We start from the raw sequence: 22,712 nt of genomic DNA on the forward strand, positions 1-22,712 counted from the left end.
AAACAAAATGAAACCATATGTTGAAACGTTTACTTTAGCTATCATCTATCACAGGTTGACCTGTGGGTTAACCTAAAGGGACTAGGGACCTCCTGGCTCCCTCTTTCTCTCTTTGTTCTTCGTATGCGATGTATCTTAATGTATGCCAGATGTTGAAACCTATAAAGATCTAGTCATTGTAACTCTCTTCATTCATTCACCGCATGATGCTTGAATCACGAGCTCGTCCGTATTAAATGTACTCTTAATTTGATCTACCTGTGTCCTCTCTTCATTGATGAATATCCACCTTCAGATCAACATCATGTCACTTACTAATGTTCAGGTCATCCCTCTACATAACCAGATAACTTCACATATGCATATGAGTAATCATTTTAAAAATAGAATGTTAAGATTTATGATATAGCCTCTATATATATATATATATATATATATATATATATATATATATATATATATAGTATAGTTATGAAATATTCTCCAAAGTGAAATTCATTCATGTAACTATTCTTAAATTTGTGTTTTTAGTATCCCTGTGTTCTTCCGTTTTTCTTATTCATATTGTATATATAGTGTGTATACCTCACCTCTTGAACTTATAGTTGTCTTCTCGTGCTTTTCTTACCGCCACTTTGCTGCTCTGACATTGCAAATTTCCCCTTGTAGCTAATAAAGGTTATTTCTATACTATTCTATTAGCTTACCAATGAGAGTTGCCAATTTACAGATGGAACTTGAATGCAGCAGAGGTTTGAGGGCTGTTTCTGTGGACTCTTCCACTTTCTGGGAAACATATAGATCTGTTGGAAGTTTCTCTTTCCCTCCAGCCTACCCCCCGTTTATGTTGCGAAAATACACCAGCCTAAGCAATAAACTGAGCAAACAGATGAATTATATGTAGGCCAAACAAGATAGGCCATGTCATATGCCCTAAGGAGTGTATCACACATCCTATATTTATTCTGACAAAATCTTCACAAACCCTCTGTATACTCTTGCTAGTGTGAATATAAACTCATGGATGTGTGTTTAGTGTAGGTATACAAACATGTGACACAGTATATGAGCCTTTACTTGTAGTTTTAATCTTTCAGTGTTTCAAAAACTTTTTTTTTCCAGTGCAGACATGATCACACGCAAGTGAATCGTCCAGATGGTTTAATTATTACATTTTTGCACAACCCCTTTGTTCTCTGGAGGCTGACTAACCAGCAATGGCTGCACAGGTTCTTAAATTACAGCAGTAAAAACTGGACCTTGGTAGATTGTTGACCATACTGCAGGAGGATTTGTTGTGATGTATATTTTATATTACTGGAACATTATTGCTGATGTGTGAGCAGGGTTGATCAGGATTTTATAATCTGAATTTATTCCATAACACTGCATCATAGTTTGTCAGCTGATCATATGTTTTGCATTTAAATCCATAATCGGACCAGTCAAAACAACAGCAAAGTATTAAAAGTTAATGTGCAAATGTAGACATTTTTTTCTTTAAATAAAAGTTTATCGTGTTACTGATAACTGTCTTGACTGCTTAGCCTTTATGGATGCAGTGAGAGGACTCATTTAAGTTCACATACTGCAATCAATTTAAACTTCACAGTTTCTTAAATTACAATAAATGACATAGACTTTAGTGGATCGCTACACAATGTTCAAGGGAGTATGTTGCAATTTATGCCATATATATATCAGCACATTATTGATGATGTATAAACAACACTGTAATGTTGTCAAGACTGCAAAAATATCCTAATTTACATTAATTCATTGGACCACATTATGTTGCTTTAATAAGAAACCAAAGCTCTGCCTTCCATGATGGGAAATCCCATGTGCAGCGTGTGTCTGTGTGCAACTAAACAAACAGGTTCATCTTCATTTTCATATTAGACACCTGATGCCTTCTGTTGTGACACGATAACACTTTTGCTGCTACTTTCAAGTAGTGACTTGCTGTCAGTTTTGTAGTTCAGTTCTACAAAGTGGCAATAAACATTAGTTTGGATAATAAAGTTGCAGTACATGTACATTTCATTTCCTGTATGTTGCTGTCAGATGGGTTTGGCGTAGCTGGAAGGGAACAGGCCTGTTTTGTCCCCCAGCTGGCCTTTCCACCAGGCCTGGTCAGAGGACTCAAGGACCTCGATGATATCACCAGCGCTGAACTCCAACTCGTCTGTCTCTTCTGCCTGGAAGTCGTACAGAGCTCTGACCTGCATCGTGGGGGAGGCTTTGAACTGGACACAAGGCGGACATTCAGGATGAGACAGACATGAAAACACCTATCTTTTACAAGATGATCCACATCTCAGCACTTTGAATGCTTTATTTTTCTGTGAACTGATTCTCAGTGTCATGTATGAATTTAATTGGGCAGTTGAGTTAAAACACAAAGTCTAAAGTAGTTTTAAAAAAATGGTTACTGAGGCTTCCATAACTGAAATCATTTAAATCCTGCTGTGTTGTTTTGATTCTTTAGCGATACGTTTCATATTCTTGTCAGGTAGTTTCCATGTTTTCCGAGAAGGTGAAGGATGGCACACTTCTTTATGCGATGAGACAATTATTAATTTTTAATGTTCATAAAGCCCTTTTTGAAAACTCTTTAAATCATGTCACGCTAAAAAAGCAGCTTTTTCTATCATTCTCAGAACTTAGCACTGTGCAGCAGATCAAACTGAAAGTTGAAAGATCTAACTACTGGACCTAGATGGCACATGCACTCGCAAGCATACAGTTAGTGTATCCTAAATTGAGCGGGTTTGTTGAGTCTTCTGCAAGCACAAAGTAGTCGACATGTGTACACACAGCCATTCAAATGGACGGCAAGCACACACATATCAGTGTAACCATTCACAGACACACCCACAGCATTATTGACTACCTGACGAGCTGCTGGGGAAGGTACACGGTCACAAAGTGGACAAGAGTCAGCAGGAGCAGGTAGACGTGGTAAATTATCTGAGCCTTGTCTTTGCTGTCAGGACATAAACATTTCCTTTACTGCTGCATTCTTACACTACACATTTCCAGTGTATCTGTCCATTCAAATCCACAATGCAAAGCTTATATGACACCCTGACTCTTGTTAATATGGTTTGAGTCCATCGCTCATGGTAGGTTTTGACTCATCAGTCCCTACCTTTGTTTGTGTCTCCTGCAGAAATATTTGGCTCTTTATGGAGATAGAGTTGCTTTTATAATATTCCACCAGCTGGTTGAGAGAAGGGAACTTTTCTGACCACAGGTAATACTGCCCTCTGCTGTCCTGCAGCACCTTGAAATGCTGCACATCTGCTGGATGTCTACAAGGTGGTAAGAGAACATTGTGATGCATTTTTTGTAGTTTCTTTGCAAATGTCTTTCTTTTCTACTCATTTCTTACCAGGGGCACAGCTTTCTATGTCCGTGCATTACATAAAAAGCTTATTTTTAAACTAAAGATACTGTTGGGTTTACAAAGCTTGTTAAATCTGTAGTCCTTGAAACAACAGCTACAATCCTACCATCAGCTAAAAGGAAACAAGATGCACACGAGGTAGATAAGAACAGAATGATTAAAGATGAAGAGAAAGTAGAACATCAAGACACTCAGAAAGCATTAAGCTAAAATAGGTTTGGGAGATTGGGATGTCGGAGAGACAGAGATACTGCTGTCCAACCATCTGACAAAGATGCATCCTCAGATAGTTAAAAAATGACAAGAATCTATTATAGGAACATGAAATGTTTTGTCAGTTGCTCAGAACAATTAGTTCACTAGTGCAAAAGATAAAAGTTAACATACAGAGAAAAAAAGTCACATGAGAGATGAAAAAAACAAACTGAAAGGCACTTGATCTGGATACCCTCCAATGCATTCAATTAAAAATGAATGGAAAAACTTAGATTTAACTTTAAATATATAAACAGAAATTTAAAGAACCCAAAAGAGCTTAAAGAACAGCTTTGTCAAACTTAATAGTGGGTATTTCAATTTTGCAGTATACTAAGTTTTAGTGTGTAACAATGTATTAAATTTGTACACATCAGGCTGAATGGCTATATTTTGTTGTGAGTCTGGGAGCTGCAGATTCATCTCCATAAATCACTCAGTCAAGATCAATGAGTAGGAAAATTAAAGCACTATGAGGCGTCTTAAGTATGCTATCCAACGATCACTGTCAGGCTGCTGCAAGCAGAAAAGTTTCTGAGAGAAAGTGCTGCTTTCGGCTGGAGGAAGTGGTGAGGACTAATCGTGGCCTGTTCTTGGCCACAGTGACGTGATGGTGACAGAATGAGACAGAGACAGAGATAAACGTAGTCTGAAACAAGGTAGAGGCATTAATGACAGGCATGAAGCATAAAAAGTTAAAATTGAGGCTGGACAGTTTGTAGATGAGTTTTAAAAAGATCAATTTTACCTGATCTAAACTAAACATCAGCATGAACCCTTTATTCTGGACAAATATTTAAATAACTATATGCTATTATTTTTTGAAAATGGTATATATTAATTGAGCTGTTTAATTAGTCAATGAAGAACTGTTAACTATTTGGAAATAGTAATCTTTTTCCTTTTTATTTTTTAGCTCAGCATGGAAACATTGAATGCACCTGACGGAGATGGAGAAGTCACCAGGGACTGCATTTTGTCTGCCTCGTATCAGAAAGGCTCCCACAGGCTGAGACATCAGGCTCCGCTGGGCATCACTGCGACTGGTGTTTTCCTGGTACCAGCTGGAGTCATGCATGGGAGGCAAAACAACAGAGGAGGGAGGTAGAGAGCAGAGGATGTTTAGGTAGTGTTGAATTCATCGTGGTGATGGAGGAGAGTAGCAGGAGGAGAGAAAAGAGGTATATGAGAGGAAAGACAAAGGATGAGATATACATGCACTCTAAAAACACACGACCTAGACCTACCAACAAAACTACATAATGCATCAGTCTTTTGAGTTATGAAAATTTGTTTTTTATATATATATATATATATATATATATATATATATATATATATATATATATATATATATATATATATATATATATATATATATATATATATATACTGCTAAAAAAACAAAAGAAAAATCTAAACTATTTCACTGCTAAAAGCCTGCAGATGCACTTAGGACAGAGTAAAGACTGAATAGCCATACTTGTGTGTGTTTTGCAAAAGCAGCACAATATCTCTATGCATTATTTCTTTCTTATTTAGTTTTTAAATGCAATGAGCAGTATCTCTATCTTTGCCTCTCATCTGGATGTTTTTCAATGCAACTTCAGGATCTCATTCTTTCATTTGGACGGATTTGATGAGGGTTAAAAAAGGCAGAGCATAAATTGTATAACATACAATTTTAGTTTAGCTTTTCGTGATAGTTTACCTGGGCAGGTGAATGTTGATGAAGTTTTTAGGGACAAAACCCTTGACTCTGTTAAGTTCTGCTTTGTACCAATTCCCGGAGGTTTGCAGGATCTGACGCACACAAAACACATTCATTTGAAGTTTAGCCACAATGAAGTGAAAACAATTCATTAATAGTGTATAGTTCAGGTTCAGAAGTACGACTGAAGCTAACTCTGTACAGCATGACATGTGCTCCCACTTGTCTAAGGTTTGTGCTGCAGTGCTGCTGGTAGTGCACCTTGCATGATATAAAAATCTATTGTTTACATTAAACCTCTTTAACAAATCAGAATCTACATTTCTAAACACAGCTGCAGATCCATACTAGAATCTTTCTGAAGCCTTTAAAAAATACCACCGAACTACCTCATGGTCTCAGATGCACGGTGAAAACTGTAAGTCATTTTTGTCAGGGTTATAATTAGCTACTTTAGCTGTCTGTGTCCGTGGTTCATCTCTGTTGAGGCAGGACGTGTGAACAGTTTGCTGATTTTTTCTTTTCTCTTTCTTTTGTTTCTCTTTTTCTTTTTCTCTTTTTGCTGTTTCATTTCCTTCCTGTTTGTAGAGGTGTTAAGGTCACCTGTAATGAAATGTGCTGTACTGCACAGCATGTGTCAAACTGCCTTACCTTGCATTGTCTTACCAAACCAATGTCTGTCTATTTGACAAAACTCATCTGTGATTTAAAAAAGCAGCACTATTGTTCAAAAAGCTTATCTATTTCTCTTTCTATTTTTACATGACGAATAAACACAAATTAAATTGCACTCAAACCTTTTTCACTGTTCACATTGTTGTAATAACAGTAAACTGTAATGAACTCCTCTCTCATTTAACACTGAAGGATCAGGTCTATGAAAGTCAGGGAAACCATATCTAATATTTCTAGAGCTTGATGGTAAATTACAAATTTAAAATGTCAAAAACAAAACTGGACTCTGACTGTACTGAGAGACGAATGAAAACAGTTTTCACTGCTCGCATGAATATTGTGCCATTAATTTTTATTGTTTAGTACATTTCTTTTATTTGTGTGTGCACCTCTGCAGTTGTTGTAATTATGGTGCAAATGTGAAATGGACTTGAGCTGAAGCAGCAGGATGCTGTTTCATAACACATTGTCCTTATCAGCTACACAAAAACTATTGAAACGTGCTGAAGAGAACAATAGCACAATGCAAATATGGTTGATATTTACACTATATGAATGCAGTGAATGTCCAGTTACTGAGGCAGCACTGATTAACATGAAAAAGCTGTAGGCATTACAAAAACACTCCACATATGCTTTTATATCAAGAGCTTTTCAGAACGGTGACTGAAGGTTATTGAAAACACAATATCTGCAGGAAGTGAAGGAGTGTTTGGTGTGTTTAACACTGTGTGTGTGTTCCTTGCCTTCAAGCAGTCTCCTTTGTGGAAACTGAGATCATCATCAGCTGTGGCTTGAAAGTCATACTTGGCTGTAGCCTCCATAGTAAAAGAACTAAATATAAAAGGAATAAAAGATAAAAAGAAGTTATGTGTGAGTTTACAAGTGAAAATGGTTAACAGATAAATAGGTTGAGGAAACAGTTGTAATGTATGTAATGCAGCCATTTAAAACCTAATAAAAGCTGTTGTAAAAAAGGTTTCTTTAATCAGTTTTGTCCACTGGAGCACATTTTATTACACTGCAGTCCAAATGCATTGCAAAAAGGGGTGTTTGAGCTCCATAGTGGTGCAACCAGCTCCCCACTGAATCAGGACACTTTCCAATATTGGTTTGAACACACATACTGTAAGGTGAGGTGGACATGTAATCGAACACCTCTTATCTTGTCTCCTTGATGGTTATTTTTACACAAAGTAAAGAAATGGATTTGACTGAAAAAGAAATCCATAAGTCATCGGACTCATTTCATGGGCAGTGCAACTGAATTCTGTACGTTGCACCTTCAGTGATGCATGAGTAAAATATGCTGGCAGCTCAGAAATCAGCAGGACAACAAGCTACATTTCAAAATCATGTGAAGCGTCTCATTTAGAAGACAGAGACGTTGACTCACCATGTATGTGTTGTTCTCCCTGCAGAGCTGAGTTCGGACAGTTTATGCAGAAAAGTGTCAAACCCCTGCTGTCAGCTCACAGGAAACACAGACTTCTAGCGAAACACACTTTCCGTCACTGCTGACCCACACACAGTAACAGGTGCAAAGATACACACAAAGATTACAACTTACAAGCACAGTGGAAATGGAAAGACAACAAATACTGTCTCAACTGACAGAATTTTTAAGGTCCAAAGTAAAAGTGTGAATTGTAGTGGATTTTTTTCATGATACAGGTTCATAAAGCACATCAGTTGAGTATTAACAACCCTTACAGATGCTAAACCACAAGCAAGTACATGTTAGTGAAGGTTATCGGTATTATATGTGGAGTGCTCATTGAGCCACATCTGATTTTGGATGAGAGAGAAAATAGAGACAACCATCTATCAACACCTGTGAAATGTGTTTTTAAATATGTTTTAAGATTCCCTTAAGAGCTAGTAAGTTGAGCTTGAATTATTTTACATCAAACTATTGTTTATGGCAAATTCAAGAATAAAGTCTGACTCTTAGACTCGGATTACTTATTGAATTCTTCTACTACTATATGGTGAGAACGGCTATACACAAAAATGCTGCCATTAGCAATCAAAAAGTAGATCAACATGCTAAATGTTATATATCAGCACGGCACATGAGTAACTGAGTAGAAAAAGATCTTTTTCCATTGCATTATTTGTGCTTGTCCCAATAATATATTGATTTTGGGTAGATCTCTATAAAATAAACACTGACCAGGGACAGCACTAAAACCATTAAAGTGAATAACTGCTTATAAAGACATCTGTCAAGAGGTGGGTTATATCAGGCAGGAAGTGACCAGTGAGTTCTTGAAGTTGATGTGTTGGAAGCAGGAAAAATGGTCAGTGTAATGATCTGAGTGACTTTGACAGCGATCAAATTGTGATAATGATACGCCTGGGTCTCAGTACATCCAATGTCTTGTGGGGTGATCCTGGCAAGCAGTGGCTAACGACAAAAAGTACTCCAAGGAAGGACAACTGGTTAATCAATGATGGGGTAATTGATGCGCATGGGGAGTGAAGGCTGGATGATCCCACTGAAGAGCTACTGCAGCACAAACTACTGGAAACCATAAGTCTAACTGTGACAGAAAGCTGCCAGAGCACAAAGTTCATTGCAGCTTGCTGCATTCCCTGATGGCAGAGGACTTCAAGGATCTGTTACCTGATACCACAGAACATCTTCAGAGGTCTGTGGAGTCCAGGCCTCGATGAGTCAGAGGAGGACGTACACATTATCAGGCAGGTGGTGTTAATGTTAGGTCTGATCAGCGTGGAATGCTGACATAGTAACATGACAACAGCAAACAACAAACTAATAGTTCACAAAAGGACTATTGAGCCACATCTGAAAATGCTGCAGGTTTATTGGGATTTATATATGAAGGTGTTCAAAACACAAAGTTTGTGTTTAATGTAATAATTCATATTTAACATTTCCTCAGTAGATGACATTTCAGTCACTGAACTTGTTTGTATACGTCTAAACTCTGTTATCCTGAAGTCTGTATTTAGATGTGACATAATAAAACATCTGTTCACTTCTTGATGTTTCCCAGGTAATTCCTGTTGAGAATCTACCATAAACTGAACTTGGCTGGAGATGTGGAAGCTCTGAAGTAAGTGAATGAAAAGCGCAATAGTTAACAGACTTCATTGAATTATTCCACAGCATTACCCATGTATTTGATCTCATATTTTTATTCATACCTTTGTCATTCCTATTGTCAAACACTTTAAGTTGTCCTTTTATGGTAAGATGTTTTAATGTCAAATTAAAGGTTGTTGTAGGGATCCGTATTTGCCACATGGTGGCAGCACAAAGCAAAGAATTCGATGTCAAGAGGATGATTAGAACTGAAGCTAAGTCTGTTGTTGACAACCAGTTAAGATCATCATACAGACTGAGAGATGCACATAAGGTGACATTACAAGCAAAATTACAAATGAAGGTAATTCTGATGGGTTTCATCAGTTCTCAGACATTTACAACTTGAAAATAGTATGTCTATTTATCAGCAAGATAGGCTGCAAATTTTTCTATTTTCACCTAGTCAAATTATGTTAATTATTATATCATAAATATCACAAGTGTTGTTTTACCATGCATTATAGTCTCACATGATACAACAGTCCCTGACTAAAGAAGTGAATGGAGGAAGAGTGTTTTTAAGAAAGATTTTAAAAAAAAAAAAACATGATGCATAATGAATGCCAGTTAATTAACAGAAGCACTATCTTTCATAGATGTTAATTAGGATAAATCCTGACTAATTTTCAAGTGCATAATTGCACAGATATGTTTATAATTAACCCTAATTGCTAAATGTTTTAATTTGCATACTTGAAGATCCGAGTGAGCAGAGGGACTCAGACTGTCAGTCACTGTAAAACTTTCTGTGACATTATCCAGCCACCTTTTAATTCCGCTGGTTTGGCAGGTGAGAGCAATGATACCAAAGTCAAGTGGCATGAAATTGCAGCACTGATGGGTGCAGCGATTTGTCTCACTTCTTTTAAAGGGCACCGCAGTGTTGCCTGAGAGGACTGGCAATAAAATGTTAAATTACAAAGACTAAACCAAAGATTTAGAGAATTAAAGGGACAGATGTTGCCAAATCCGTTCTTAGTAATGCTCAGAAAGCTAGTCGTTAAAACAAAACGGAGAATTTCCAGCAATTCTAGCATCTCTTTGAGGCTGTACTTAGAATAACCTAAGTGAAAAAGTTATTTTCTGCATGTTCATTTACTGTCCATGATTTAGAATCTCAAGTTTGAACCTGATGATGACACTAAAATGTGTGAACATGTGAACCATAATTTATGGCAATCCATTTTACAGTAAGATTTCATGTAAAACCTTGAATGTCTACATCATTATGATGCTAGAGGAAAAGTCAAGAGATCACCAAAGTCATTAGGATTCATTGTCTGAAAACAAGGAATGTCTGTACATTTCTTTTTATTGGATTTGATTTTTTGCTAATCCACACAATGTTTGTTGAGATATTTCAGACTTAGATCTCCATTCATACAGTCAGTCACATGGATTGGACTTTTTAACTATAAATACAATGAGAAGATATAAATGTGTCAACCGTCAGAGAGAGAAGTTCAATAACAGAAATATTTTTTTAAAAGCCTGGTAGGAATAGAGGTAAGGAAGAGAAAAGTAGAGAAGAAGAAGGAGACCTAGTGTTCCCAAAAAGAACACTATAAAAGACAGAAAGGGAACCAGAGGTGGGATTAGTAGTCAGCCAAAAAAAGAAAAGGACAGAAAGAAAGAATGAGAGACAGAAATAAAGTGTTGGAGAAGATAATATGCAGCCAGGGCCAATGAAAGCACAACTGCCACTTCCAACACTATATTTCTGCCTCTGTTTTTCCTTCTGATATTCACAGCTGATCTCAGTGGCTGGCCTGCCATGGATGTGCAGGTCCCCATGTGGTGTTTGGTGGGGATTTCATCCTGCAACTAGGATTAAAAGCAATATGTGATTAGGAGGGGAAAAAAGGGAAAAGCAGCCTCTGAACAATGAGCATTCCCACCATGAGGGGCCTGTTGAATGGACTCCATGTACCCTTGTAGATGTTTATGTGCATGATGTTTTTTATAGGGCCAAAAGAATCATTCACCTCTTGGTAGCTGTTGCCAAGGTGACCTACAGCTGTACGTGCATCTATTGTTATGCAGCCTATTATGCAGGATCATGAAAAAACAAAAAGGGTACAGGTGTAACTATTCAAATAAGGTACTGTGCGTGTGTGTTTGTGTGTGTCACACTACTGACTGTGTTTAATGGCCGAGGCCCATGAAATTTCATGACAGAGCTCATAAAACTCAGTTTTAACAGGTGGAAAGGGCTCATATATGGCTCAATGCAGAGCTGCCATTCAGCATTAATGGGCCCGTTAACTCTGTTCGATGTGCGTGACTGAGTGTGCGTCTGTGTGTGTTAGCAGTCTGCAGCAGTGACTGTGGCATCTTTTAGGTGTCCAGGGACTTCAAAATCTGGAGAGTGCACATGGAAGAAGAGGAAAGGAATTTATTTGACAACAGAGAGACAGAGATTTATGATAAATATTCTGAGAGCAAACTGTCCAAGACAAAGCAAATGAAGTGAAAGGAAATGAGGAAAGACTTAAAGTTCTTTGACATAACAGTTGTCTTGAAAGCTAAAAAAAGGAAAAAAAGAAAAATGTCCCACCAGGATTTCAAAAGAACAAGAGCAACAATAAGTCTCAGCACCATAAACTTCCTTCAAACACTCATAAATCTGACAGCACCGTGCCCTGTAGTAAAACGCTACAGAGAGAAGCCTGATAGAATCTCCAAGTGCTTTGAAATGAAAACTGTCACCTCCGAAGAGGTCATAACAATCAGACTTCATGAATCTTCAAATCAAAGACATTTATGGCTATGAAATTCTTCAGGCTTTTGTAAGCAGAATGATAATTTACCAGTTGGTTCTAGTGGAGCCAGAATGCTAAACTATTGGGCCGTTTATTTGCCTTACAGTGGTAAATCATTTAAATATGCATGCCATCACTCTGTTTTAGTATGGCACGGGTAGGTTTCATCAGAGACTTACATCAGCAAGCTGCTCTGTAATATTAGCAAAACCTTGAGAAGAAAAAACTGATTCTCATTCTGTCTCTGAGATTCTGAATAATCACTCAATGCTGAAGTGATGATGTGGAAATTAAGTTTTTTTTTAAATGCAGACATGTCTACATCTGTTTTACTCTCTTTCAATATCCCTGATGGGCTATGAACTCGCTGCCCTCAGCTGGGTGTTGAACATCAAGGTGGAAATGAACAAAATCTACTGAAAAAACAAATATGTGAACACGGAAATGTTATAATGGATACATCATATTTTGTTTTTCAATAAATAGCTTCAGCCTTTCTTTTATATATTATATTTTTCTATACACAAAACATTAACATTGCACCTTGTCAAACATGCTGTGGGTCATGAGGACGATGAGGTACAGACATTTTGTTTGAAATAATCCTTTTCTGTATTATAATATTCTATTGCCACATCTGCCTACGCTGCACATGCAGTGGTTACTTCATCATTAATTCATCATTAATTCCATATTCAATCTATGAAGATCAATTTCCAAATTAAGCAGGTGTGTTACTACCTGCAGGTAAGCTTAACTTACTGCACACCATGTTGCTCATTAATAAAGTAGACCTGTTAGAGGAAACTACAGTAGCTGTGTGAACAGATAATAATGATCTTCTCATCTGTGCAGGGTGGAATAAACAAATACATTTGTTGTGTAATAAAGTTTTTTTTGTGCATTTGTACTTTTTGGTGTATTCAAAAAACTAAAGTTTTACTTTCACTTAGACATTTATTCTTGATTTTGGGTCCTATATAAAATGAACAAGGCAAATCAGTGCAGTTGGCTGCTGGTTTGTCTGTAACAACAGGAGGAAAGAACTCAGTTTATGGAACGTCATGCCCAACTTTTGGCAATTTGACCTAAGGCTGCTTTGTAATTGGTTGATTCAGACATCAATCTAGTTATCAGCATAATTAGTGATTGGTGGTGTCTAAGTGGGCTTAAACAAGTAAAAATATATTATATTAATGTGTTGCTTCTCATCTTTCCTTCATTATCATTTTTAACTGTATGTGCAAACCTGGACTGGATGAGGAACATGAGGGAGAATTCAGGCAGGTGGACACACAGTAAGAGAACAGCCAAAATGACAATGAAAGACAGAAAGACAATTAATAGACAAAGATCTAATTAAGAAAACAAGACACAGGTGATACACGAGACACAGATGAAGCTAGTGAGGGACATCAAAGAGGAGGGAATCAGACAATGGGTGTCGGGAAAATAACGAGACAAACAAGGACAGAGATCTTTTCAAAATAAAAACTAAGAACAGAATCAAAGACCATGACACCAACAGTTTCAAAGGGAGGGACTCACATGCACACACAAGCTGCCAGAGCATAGAACAGAGAAGCACGGTCAGCACACACAGAGGGAGTGTCACTACATTTTGCTGCCAATGAAGCCATTACTCCACTACATTTTTGCACAGTTAAATGTTGCATATTACACCTTTAATAATCATATCTCTCTTGCATAAACAAATTACACATGCTGCATTGGTATCTGTTGGCCAGTTTTGTTAAACGGTCTTTACTCTATAGTTAGAGTGGTTCTTTCAGATGAATGGCAGAAAAATGTAACTGAAATGCTTCCAGCGTGTACAGCAGTGATCATCAACTGGCGGCCCGTGGACCGAATCCGGCCCGCTGAACCGTCCAATCCGGCCCGCGACTGGATTCCAAAATTGTGAGGATCAAAGAGAAAATATCATGTGGTCCACACTATTAAAGCAACTGAAAACAACAATAACTGAGACTCTTAACTATCAGTAATCCCCACCATTTATGACTCTATTTAGGCTACATTCTGAAATGAGGACAGACTCGCTGCACTGTTTAACATTTATTGTTTCACACAGTTCATTTTTTTTAACATAACTTTTCCTCATGCCCTTACTTAACATTTGGTTTTTATTTCAAAGTCTCAACAACAAGCTTCAAACTAGTAGACTTCTCAGGACAAAAAAAGGAGGAAAACCCAACTGGCATAACTTAAAATAGCATGGTAAATAAATACTAACCTGGTACCAGAACAAAACAGGTCACAAATAATGTTGGCACATCAAATAAAACGTTAAGTGGGCTATAGTGATTTCAGATCACAAGGCTGAAATGGGCTCCTCACACTGCTTAATGGCTGAAGTTACATTTCCCCTCTGACACCAACTTTTTCACATCAGGCTTGGCCGCTGTCAGACTTATGCGCAAACAGTCCTCCAAAGACTGGTTTGACAGTCGGTTCCTCTCGTGTGTTTTTATCGAGTTCATCTTGGAGAACGCAGCCTCGCAGGTGTAGGTTGAACCCAACATGGTGAGCACATACATAGCCAGCGTCTTCAATGTGCCATAGTCCTCGGGACAAGACATCCAGAATGCGCTCAGGCTTTCAGCACCATGGAGAGCAGCCTGGATTTCAGCCAGCTCGCTCTGAATGGACGCCTCGTACAACGGCATCATTTTCACCGCGTCTGTGGAGAATTCTCCGCTTGGGCTGATGGTGAATGGGTCACACACAAATCCAATGACATCCCTGGAAATGAAAAAGTCATGGAATCTAGCAGAGAAGTTGTCTTTTAATTGTGTGATGAATGTCTTCATCTTGTCTGTTACGTTGCTTTCTCCCACCGTCTTCAGTGTGTTGAAGTGCAGCAGCCTCTCTGACAACAAATCTGCATGGAACAGATCAAGTTTGTTCCCAAAGGCATCAAGTTTTTCCACCAAATCCACCACTGATTTTTCTTTTCCTTGCAGCTGGAGATTAAGTGTATTCAAATGGGAGAAAATGTCTGTTAAAAACGCAACATTGCACATGTATTCTCTGTCTTGCATGATGCGGAGATGGTCAGCTGCCGGTCTCTGACGGGCCTCTGACTGCTCAGGATATGAATCCTTGAAATTTGTATGTTTAGTGTTGTGGTGATGGCGCAGATTATATTCTTTTGCAACAGTTTCGTTGCAAATGAGGCATACAGGTGACACATTTCGGAAGGTTAGCATGATAAATGTGTACTTTTCAGTCCATTCATTATTAAAGGTTCTGTTTTCCACATCAACTTTTCGTTTCATGGCCTTTGAGAGTGCCATTTTACCTGTGTTAAGAGGCCTTTTCCTTTCACTTCCGCGGTGTTTGTTTTTCAAGTGCTCTATAAATAAAGTTGACTTAACTGAGTTGAGGCAAAATATCTCTATCACTCCTGGTGGTTGACTGTGGTATAGGTGATAGGAGCCTGACTCATAAAGGCTAAAAATGCCTTCAGTTTTGTAATGAAATGGAAAAAAAATATATACAATAAACATCAAATAATAATGTTATGCCAAAATTTGATTTTTATTTAATTTTTGTTTGAGGGTCCGGCCCCCAAGGTGACTGTCCAGTAAAATTCTGGCCCTCTGACAAATATAGTTGGTGACCCCTGATGTACAGGTTACTCAAAAGGACAAAGGAAAGTTCATTACACAAAAGAAATCACACCAAAGCATAGCTAAGCATGTGAATTTAGCTTTGTCCTTCAGTGGAGCATTTGTCAGTAAATATTTCCACTGAGTTTTGTTATGGTCTAAATTTACCAGGCTGTCTAGTAAGCTGTAGGTTTAAGCTTGATGCACAATATTTGGCCTCCCAGAGCTGCCGTGGAAAATCATCACCCTTACTGGCCTCCATAAAGTATTCATATTTAAAGAACACATTGAAGACCAGCACTCAGTGGGACTTAGCTCTACTGAAACATCCTTGAATGAAGGCAGAAATAATACTCATTACTGACGGTAACCTCCCTGTGAAATGAACCTAAATGATAATTTCACCACAAAAATCAATAAGATATCATGTATTAGTCAGCTTGTTGTACAGAAGAAGGCCAGAACACCGAACGACAGGTTCAGTGTTCTGGCCTTCTTCTGGACACAATGATGGATAAGAGTCTATCTGTCTCTGTCAGTGACTGACACATACATCATTGGTTCATATTCATACATCATACCACCTACAAGTGATGGTGTCTCCAGGTTTAAACAGCTGTGAAATGAATGGTTGTGCCTGTGCTGCAGTGTGATGCAACAGCACAGATATGGTCCATCAAGCAAAGTGGACTAAGAGTTTAGGAAGATGCTGGAAGAAGGTCTTTTAGGGTTGGTGAAACTCTTTGGTACCCTTGAAAAGTAAAATATCCTGTGACCCTCCTTAGCCAGGACCTTAAGTTTACTCTCTTTTAAGTGAATAAACTTTAATCCTGAGAGGTTTTCTTGTTTATATTTGAAATCCTCAGCCCAGTTTTCACTTTAGAAACACTAAATACACTGATCAGCCACAACATTATGACCGCTGACAGGTGAAGTAAATAGCATCAATCATCTTGTGACAATGCAATGTTCTGCTGGGAAACCCTGAGTCCTGACATTCATGTGGATGTTTGACATGTACCCTCTACCTAAACATCGCAGGTCAAGCAACCCCCCAAGCTCCGACTCCCCATGGCAACAGCAGTCCTTGATGCCAGTTTCCACCCTCAGCAGGACAATGCACCCCGACGCACCTAAAAAACTGCTCTTGTAGTGACCCGCGGAACACATCTGTGGGATGTTCCAGGATAAGCCTGATCTCAGTAGGTCCCACCCTGCAACCCACTGGACCCACAGAAGTCACAGGACATCCCCAGAGGTCCTGAGTCCATCACTACTGGGTCAGAGGAGCTTTAGCAGCATCAAGAGGCATAAAGAAGACCAACACAACATTAGGCAGGTGGTCATAATGTTATGCTTGATCGGTGTATGTGTATGTCGCTCCTCTTAAATAAACTGCTTGTCACCATGGCAACAGCTCCCATGTGCATCCTGCTATTGCAGACGGTACTGAGATGACCCTCATTTTAATACCATGCATATTCATCTCATCTGGATGACAAACAGACAGAGGCTGGATCAGAGTGGGTGGAGATAAAGGGGGAGGATGGAGCACTGAAGGTGCTGCACAGACACAGACTTGTACAGGAACAAATGTCCACGCACACCCAAACACACACGACCTCCTGGCAGGCCTCAGAGTTGAATTATTCAGCAGAACTGAAGTGTTACTGAAAGCAGTGGTGTGTGGAGTGTGGACTGTCAGTCTCTACCAAAATATCGTATTCCTCAGTCTGTCATATACTGCGTGACAAGATTAAGGTCATGGTTCTGACTTTTTTTTTTGGATGGTTCCAACATGTGCAACAGTTTCATCTGATTTCCCATCGAACACTAAAGTCCAGCCTTGATCTCAAATATTACAAGAATGAAAAATATATGAAAAAATAATACATTACATTACATTGATAAATTAAAAATAAGTTTGCTACCAATAAACACATAGATATATAAACACAGAAGTTTTTGTTTCTATGTGGGAAAGGTTTTGTCATGTGTTTTACCAAAGCTAAATCACAATGGTTACCAGGTGATAACTGAGGGAAAGACAATTTATATCAAACTAGAGCTATATGAACTTTCTGTAGATATATCAGTATTGGTATAAAACACAGACTGTAAATAAAAGATAGACATATCCTGCAGATCTGCAAAGTGGAGCCATTGTTCAAGTGCCTGAAACCTGCATTATTTCTAACTGCCAGCAGAAGGCGTCGACTCTGTTTGCAAAAACAAGGTTGAATGTACAGAAGTCTATGAGAAAAACACTCTACTTCTTAATAATTTGTTACCTTAGCAAACACTTTACTAATGATTTTATGGTCTCAATCACTAGCTTCAAGTCTCCTTCAATGGAGCATGATTCTCATTTTGCAAATTATAAACTCACTGAGATTAAAATAGATGATAAAGCAGGGTACACTCACATTATACAATTTCCCAAATGAGCTGTTCGCTGTAGCTTTTAGCAAACACTACTCAGTCAGGAGTAACTAATGCATTTGTCGGGGACTATTTTTGGCTCCAGATCAAACACATTTGGAGCACAAGTGGGTATATATGTCAGCAGAATGGTGCATGAGGAGATGATGAGTAAACTACAATGCCTATGGTAATGAGTCATGGTTATGAAGGAAAACGCCATCCAGTGCAGCAATGTGTAGTTTTTGGATGATGACAGAGCTGGATGGCAGAGTAACAAGTGAAATCAGGTTGTAAATACACACACAACACTTGCTAGCTGGTCTTGTAAGTGGATCTGTCAACAATAAGAAAAATATTGAACAGTGTTTCCAGTTTCCCTCCACATTTGATGGCATCATAGAACAGGACTTACATCACCTGTGCTTGGTAAAAATATCATTGGTAAAACTGACCAACTGCAAGATGCTGTGTAATTATGCCAGTTTGAAGTTTGCAAATACCAACTTTAAAGTTGAAAGTCTTAATAAAGTCACCGGTCATACTTATGTAGAGCTCCGTTGTCCATTGTGGCTGCAGAATATTCCACCTCTGATGGCTTTGTTTCAAATTACTTCCAGCTTTTTCTATACAACTCTGGGACAGCAGTGTGAGAAACATAACTGTGTTGTTGTTTACGAGGTGAAAGGTTATCACATCAACAACTTCTCTGTGCTGTTGGGATGTTTTCTCATATGGTGTAACACTGGCAAAAGCTTGTGAAAAACAAGTTTTGGATGACATTCAGAGCTGGCTTTGGATCCAAATGGTCACTTCAGACAAAACATCTTTTGGGTCCTTCCAGAATTGGAGGATTTGGGCTTCAAAAATTTGGGAAAAATAAACCTCTTCTTTTACAATTTTCTGCTATATATTCATCAAAAATAGGTAATAAACTATCAAAGGCTTAGTTGGCTCAGCTTACACATCAATAGTACATTTGTTATTACATGTATTATTAGCTGATTGCTATACTTGGTGCAACCCTGTTACCAACACTAAGGAACCTGAAAAAAGTACACTAATTAATTTCTTAAATATAATTCCTTTTCCATTACGTAAAGAAAGTAGCATTCTCTCATAATAATCATTTGGTTTCACACATAAGTTAATTTAAGCAACTTTTGGAATTTTAGCCACCAAATCACCTTTTTTGGGGTGTTTTTCTAATGTTCCTCCCTCATTTTGCAGAACACACACGAAGCTGCAGGTCACCTATGTCTACAAACTGTCTAAAGTGTCTACAAAAGTTGAAAAAACTACCAAGAGCCCTTAAATCTTAGTAAATGTTATGTAGATTGGCCATAGGAAATGAGAACTGTGCGAGTTTTCTTTCTGAAATGGAGATAAAATCTTTAGCAAAGGTTCAGGAGCAGGACCACACCTCAATCACCCACTTCCTGTCATATGTCTATTTATACCTCTCTGCCCCTCCCACACGGAACAACACGCCATCACTCAGCTGCTAGTCTGAAAGTTTTAGAAAACTCTGACTCACCAAGTACTGCTCATTCATCAGCCCTCCGCGAGGAAACATTCAGCTCCAGATCTCCTCCACGCCGATCATCTTAATCCACAACGAGGCCCCGGAGTGGAGGAGATCGGCTCCAGAAACGCCACTAACCGCATCGCCCGTCCCGAAGAGATGAGTCCGATCAGAACTCCTCTCTCCTTCTCCAGCTTCAGACACTCCTCATCCGATCCCAACTACAACCAGGGAAAATGGAACTACTCCCTGCTCAACTTCCACTCGCTCCAGCGTTGATGCCAGATGCAGGTGAGGGTCCAGAGATCGTTTCCGCAACCGGAAACGATCAGCACGCTCCCGACCGATGCTCTGACGTCATTTCACACCAGATCTGACCGGACCGTCGCAGGTCTTTAGAAAGCAAAGAGAAAGACTTTACCTGCCACCAACTTCTGACAAACTCCCGGAGCTTAGATCAACTGACAAACCAAAGGCTGACGTCGATGCTACGCCCCAGAGGCTGCCTGTAGCTCCGCCCAGTTGAAAAACAGCAGAAAAACAAACACTGTAGATACCTTCAGCAAGCAAGCCTCCAGAGAAGCTGAATCATTCTCTCATCACACTCCTGCATTCCTGACCGTTCTCCTGGTGATGAGATCTCCAACCAGATCACCGCTGGTCTTCAGACAGCTTCAGAGACTCGTTCACCTGCCACCCCACTGACAGCAAAGTCAAACTACTTCAACTTCTGACAAACTCTTCGAGCTTTCAACACAACAGACTTCTTATTCAGACGTCAGGTGTGTACCCAAGCATGATGTCACCACGCTCTCCATGGCTACACCAGGGTTGCCAGGTATGATTCGTCCTATCCACCAGCAACCAACTTCCCAACAATCTTTTCCTTTCTCTTCTGGCACTGGGCTGCCAGCTTCTCCGTCTTTCATCCTGTTTTTCCAGCAACCTCTCTCTCTCTTCTACCGTCAGCACAGGGTTGCCAGTTTCTGTCCTCTATGACTGTAAGCCGGCACTGGGCTGCCAGATATGTAGTACAAGAGTTTGACAACAACATGACCATAATTCTCGACTTAGCTCTCGATCCTGGAGACACAGGCATCTATCATTCTCCCATTTAGCTTGCTTTTAACACAGTAGCTCACCTCCTAGAATGAATCTAACCTCTCTCTCACTCTATCTCTTGCCATCGCTAGCAGGCTACCAGTTCCCCTCTTCCATCCCCTGTTCCCAGCAAACCTCTCTTTCTCTCTCTTTTTCTCTCTCCCTCTTAAGCTATCAGCAAAGACCTCTGCGACTTTAATCTGGCACCAAGATGCCAGCTATAGTACAAGAACTATTTTGGCTCCTTCTGGCACCAAGATGCCGGATTGACTCATCTCTATCATTTCATCTGCCCCAACCCACTCTTCGTTTCTTTCTTTTAGTAGGCTTTTGGGGGTCTGCCGGCCCGGGAACCACTGCTGATATCGAACTAAGCTTTCCCTGACACCACATCAGCTCATCTTAGTCATCATCAACATAATGATCCTTTACATCCAATTACCAATCAAGCTTCAAATAAATGTTGTGGTCCTTGCTAGTGAAATCTAGCATATAAAATTATATGGACATGTTAGCAAGGTTAAAAAAAAAAAAAAAAACCCACTAGATTATTTTTTTACCTGAGTTGGTACAACTAGCATACTTTGGGTTTCTGGTACGACTGTAGTGCAAATGTAGCCTGCAAAATATAGATTTATTTTGTGATATATTCAGATATATTTTTGCCACTGAGACTATAGTGGAAGGTGTCAGTTACGTAATGCTGCTGGTATGATGTCAACATGCCTATCAACAGATCCATTCACTGTCTATTTTTGCTGAGAGCCATGTGTCTCCAATCTGTTTGACTATGATTTGTCTGGGTGATTTGAATACTTGTTAGAGTTGCTGTGGATTTTTTTACAATTTGAGATGGAGTGAATTGCGAAGAGCAGAAATATCTCAGAAGCAGAAAAAGCGAGAAATGGAAACAGAAAATTGAAGTGACAAGAGGAAAATGGGGTGAAAAGAAGATGAGAGGAAGGATAATGAGTTTGTTGCTCTTGGGTGCAGAAACTAAATTTATGTAATCAGTGATCTCACTTTTTCATGTGTGAGTGTAAACATGTCACTGAACTATCTACTGATCGAGCAACACATTCTTGTCCGATTAGGACTTATTAAGGGTCAGTTTGCAAATCATTAAACATTTACCATCAGAACACCATCCAGACCAAGCACAAACAAACTGCTCTACCCTGTCAAGGTCAATGCATTTCCATGTATTTCCATATGAGCAGGGACACAGGAAATTGGTTTGGAGAGCGTGATCAAAGGGAATGAGAAACATCAGTTTCACTACAAACAGGCAGGCAATCAAACAAACTAAACCTACAGGCACAGAGCAGCAAAATATGTTTCTCTCAAAAAATAGTTGAGAATGTTGTCTAGTTGTACAAGAAAGTGTTTTTTAGGAGACCATGCTCAGTCAAACTAGTAATAACACCTGATTGTTGTTAGTGTTGTCATGTTAAGTCCCTCTCCTCCCTAAAAATCCATCTGTGTGTCAACGTTATATAATTACAATGTTTATTCCATGAAAAATATCCCTTCCTGCCTTTAAATGGCTTAAATATAACTCCACACATTGCTGCCTCCTTTACAATGTGTGGCTCTCACCTCGCTGCAGCTTGAGCACACCAGCTCACTTACAACTGTGAATATTGGAGTAATACAGCTGTACATGTTGGAACCCGAACTGATTCACAAGAACAATAATGATACAGAGAGCCTGCATCTGGCAGGATTGGCTCTTTAGGTTTGTTATATATGAGACTGTAATCACTGCACTGTAGTGTTAATGGAGAAATGCTCAGCCATGGTGTTGACTGCTTATATCACTAATAATGTGTTTTCTGGCGTATAATAGCACCATGTGGACATGTTGACAAAGTGAAAGATCTTGTTAACATGTAGGAGGGTTTTAATTATTTTGCTGAGGGCAGTTCCAGTGCTATTTGTTTGAATACCTGATTGCATTTTGTCCAGTATCATTATTGTTTCAAATGGATTCATTTTTATTTAAAAGTAGTTTTCTGAGTAGTTCAGTTATACAACTACATACAGGCCTATAGTTACTGAAGGTCCTGCTGTCGGGCTGCTTTTCTGAAAGTTTTGGGAAAA

The 22,712-nt window shown here is 38.9% G+C and overlaps 2 protein-coding genes across 3 annotated transcripts in view; one reads left to right on the top strand and one right to left on the bottom strand.

Moving 5' to 3' along the window:
* Nucleotides 1-1,048: 1,048 nt before the first annotated feature.
* Nucleotides 1,049-19,966, bottom strand: grap2b (GRB2 related adaptor protein 2b). 2 transcript variants are annotated; one of them, XM_035954498.2, is made up of 8 exons: nucleotides 19,521-19,966; nucleotides 7,450-7,567; nucleotides 6,800-6,887; nucleotides 5,379-5,470; nucleotides 4,609-4,731; nucleotides 3,155-3,317; nucleotides 2,897-2,989; nucleotides 1,049-2,249 (listed from the first exon to the last, which is right to left on the bottom strand). In XM_035954498.2, the coding sequence occupies exons 3-8, from the start codon at nucleotides 6,875-6,877 to the stop codon at nucleotides 2,064-2,066; spliced, it is 735 nt and encodes a 244-aa protein (XP_035810391.2). In that variant the 5' UTR covers nucleotides 6,878-6,887; nucleotides 7,450-7,567; nucleotides 19,521-19,966; the 3' UTR covers nucleotides 1,049-2,063. The 2 variants fall into 2 exon arrangements, with proteins under 2 accessions (XP_035810391.2, XP_054866152.1); XM_055010177.1 differs by lacking the exon at nucleotides 2,897-2,989 and having other exon boundaries at nucleotides 1,050-2,249; nucleotides 19,521-19,963.
* Nucleotides 19,967-20,194: 228 nt separating this feature from the next.
* Nucleotides 20,195-22,712, top strand: part of LOC111587353 (voltage-dependent T-type calcium channel subunit alpha-1I-like) — a 277,496-nt gene continuing 274,978 nt past the window's right edge. The window contains exon 1 of the mRNA XM_055010174.1: nucleotides 20,195-20,346. Coding sequence (XP_054866149.1) covers nucleotides 20,325-20,346 — 22 coding nt within the window. The 5' untranslated portion in view covers nucleotides 20,195-20,324. The remainder of the gene's footprint in view (nucleotides 20,347-22,712) is intronic.

Source organism: Amphiprion ocellaris, chromosome 4, assembly GCF_022539595.1.
Source record: "Amphiprion ocellaris isolate individual 3 ecotype Okinawa chromosome 4, ASM2253959v1, whole genome shotgun sequence".
In the NCBI taxonomy this organism is placed as follows: Eukaryota; Metazoa; Chordata; class Actinopteri; family Pomacentridae; genus Amphiprion; species Amphiprion ocellaris.

What these genes read in the sequence shown, in the direction of transcription:
- grap2b (XM_035954498.2), bottom strand. Translation starts at nt 6,877, where the DNA reads ATGGAGGCTACAGCCAAGTATGACTTTCAAGCCACAGCTGATGATGAT. An exon ending in ACAAAGGAGACTGCTTGAAG is followed by an intron (nt 5,471 to 6,799) that starts GCAAGGAACACA and finishes TGTGTGCGTCAG; the next exon opens with ATCCTGCAAACCTCCGGGAA. An exon ending in ATCAACATTCACCTGCCCAG is followed by an intron (nt 4,732 to 5,378) that starts GTAAACTATCAC and finishes GCATGACTCCAG; the next exon opens with CTGGTACCAGGAAAACACCA.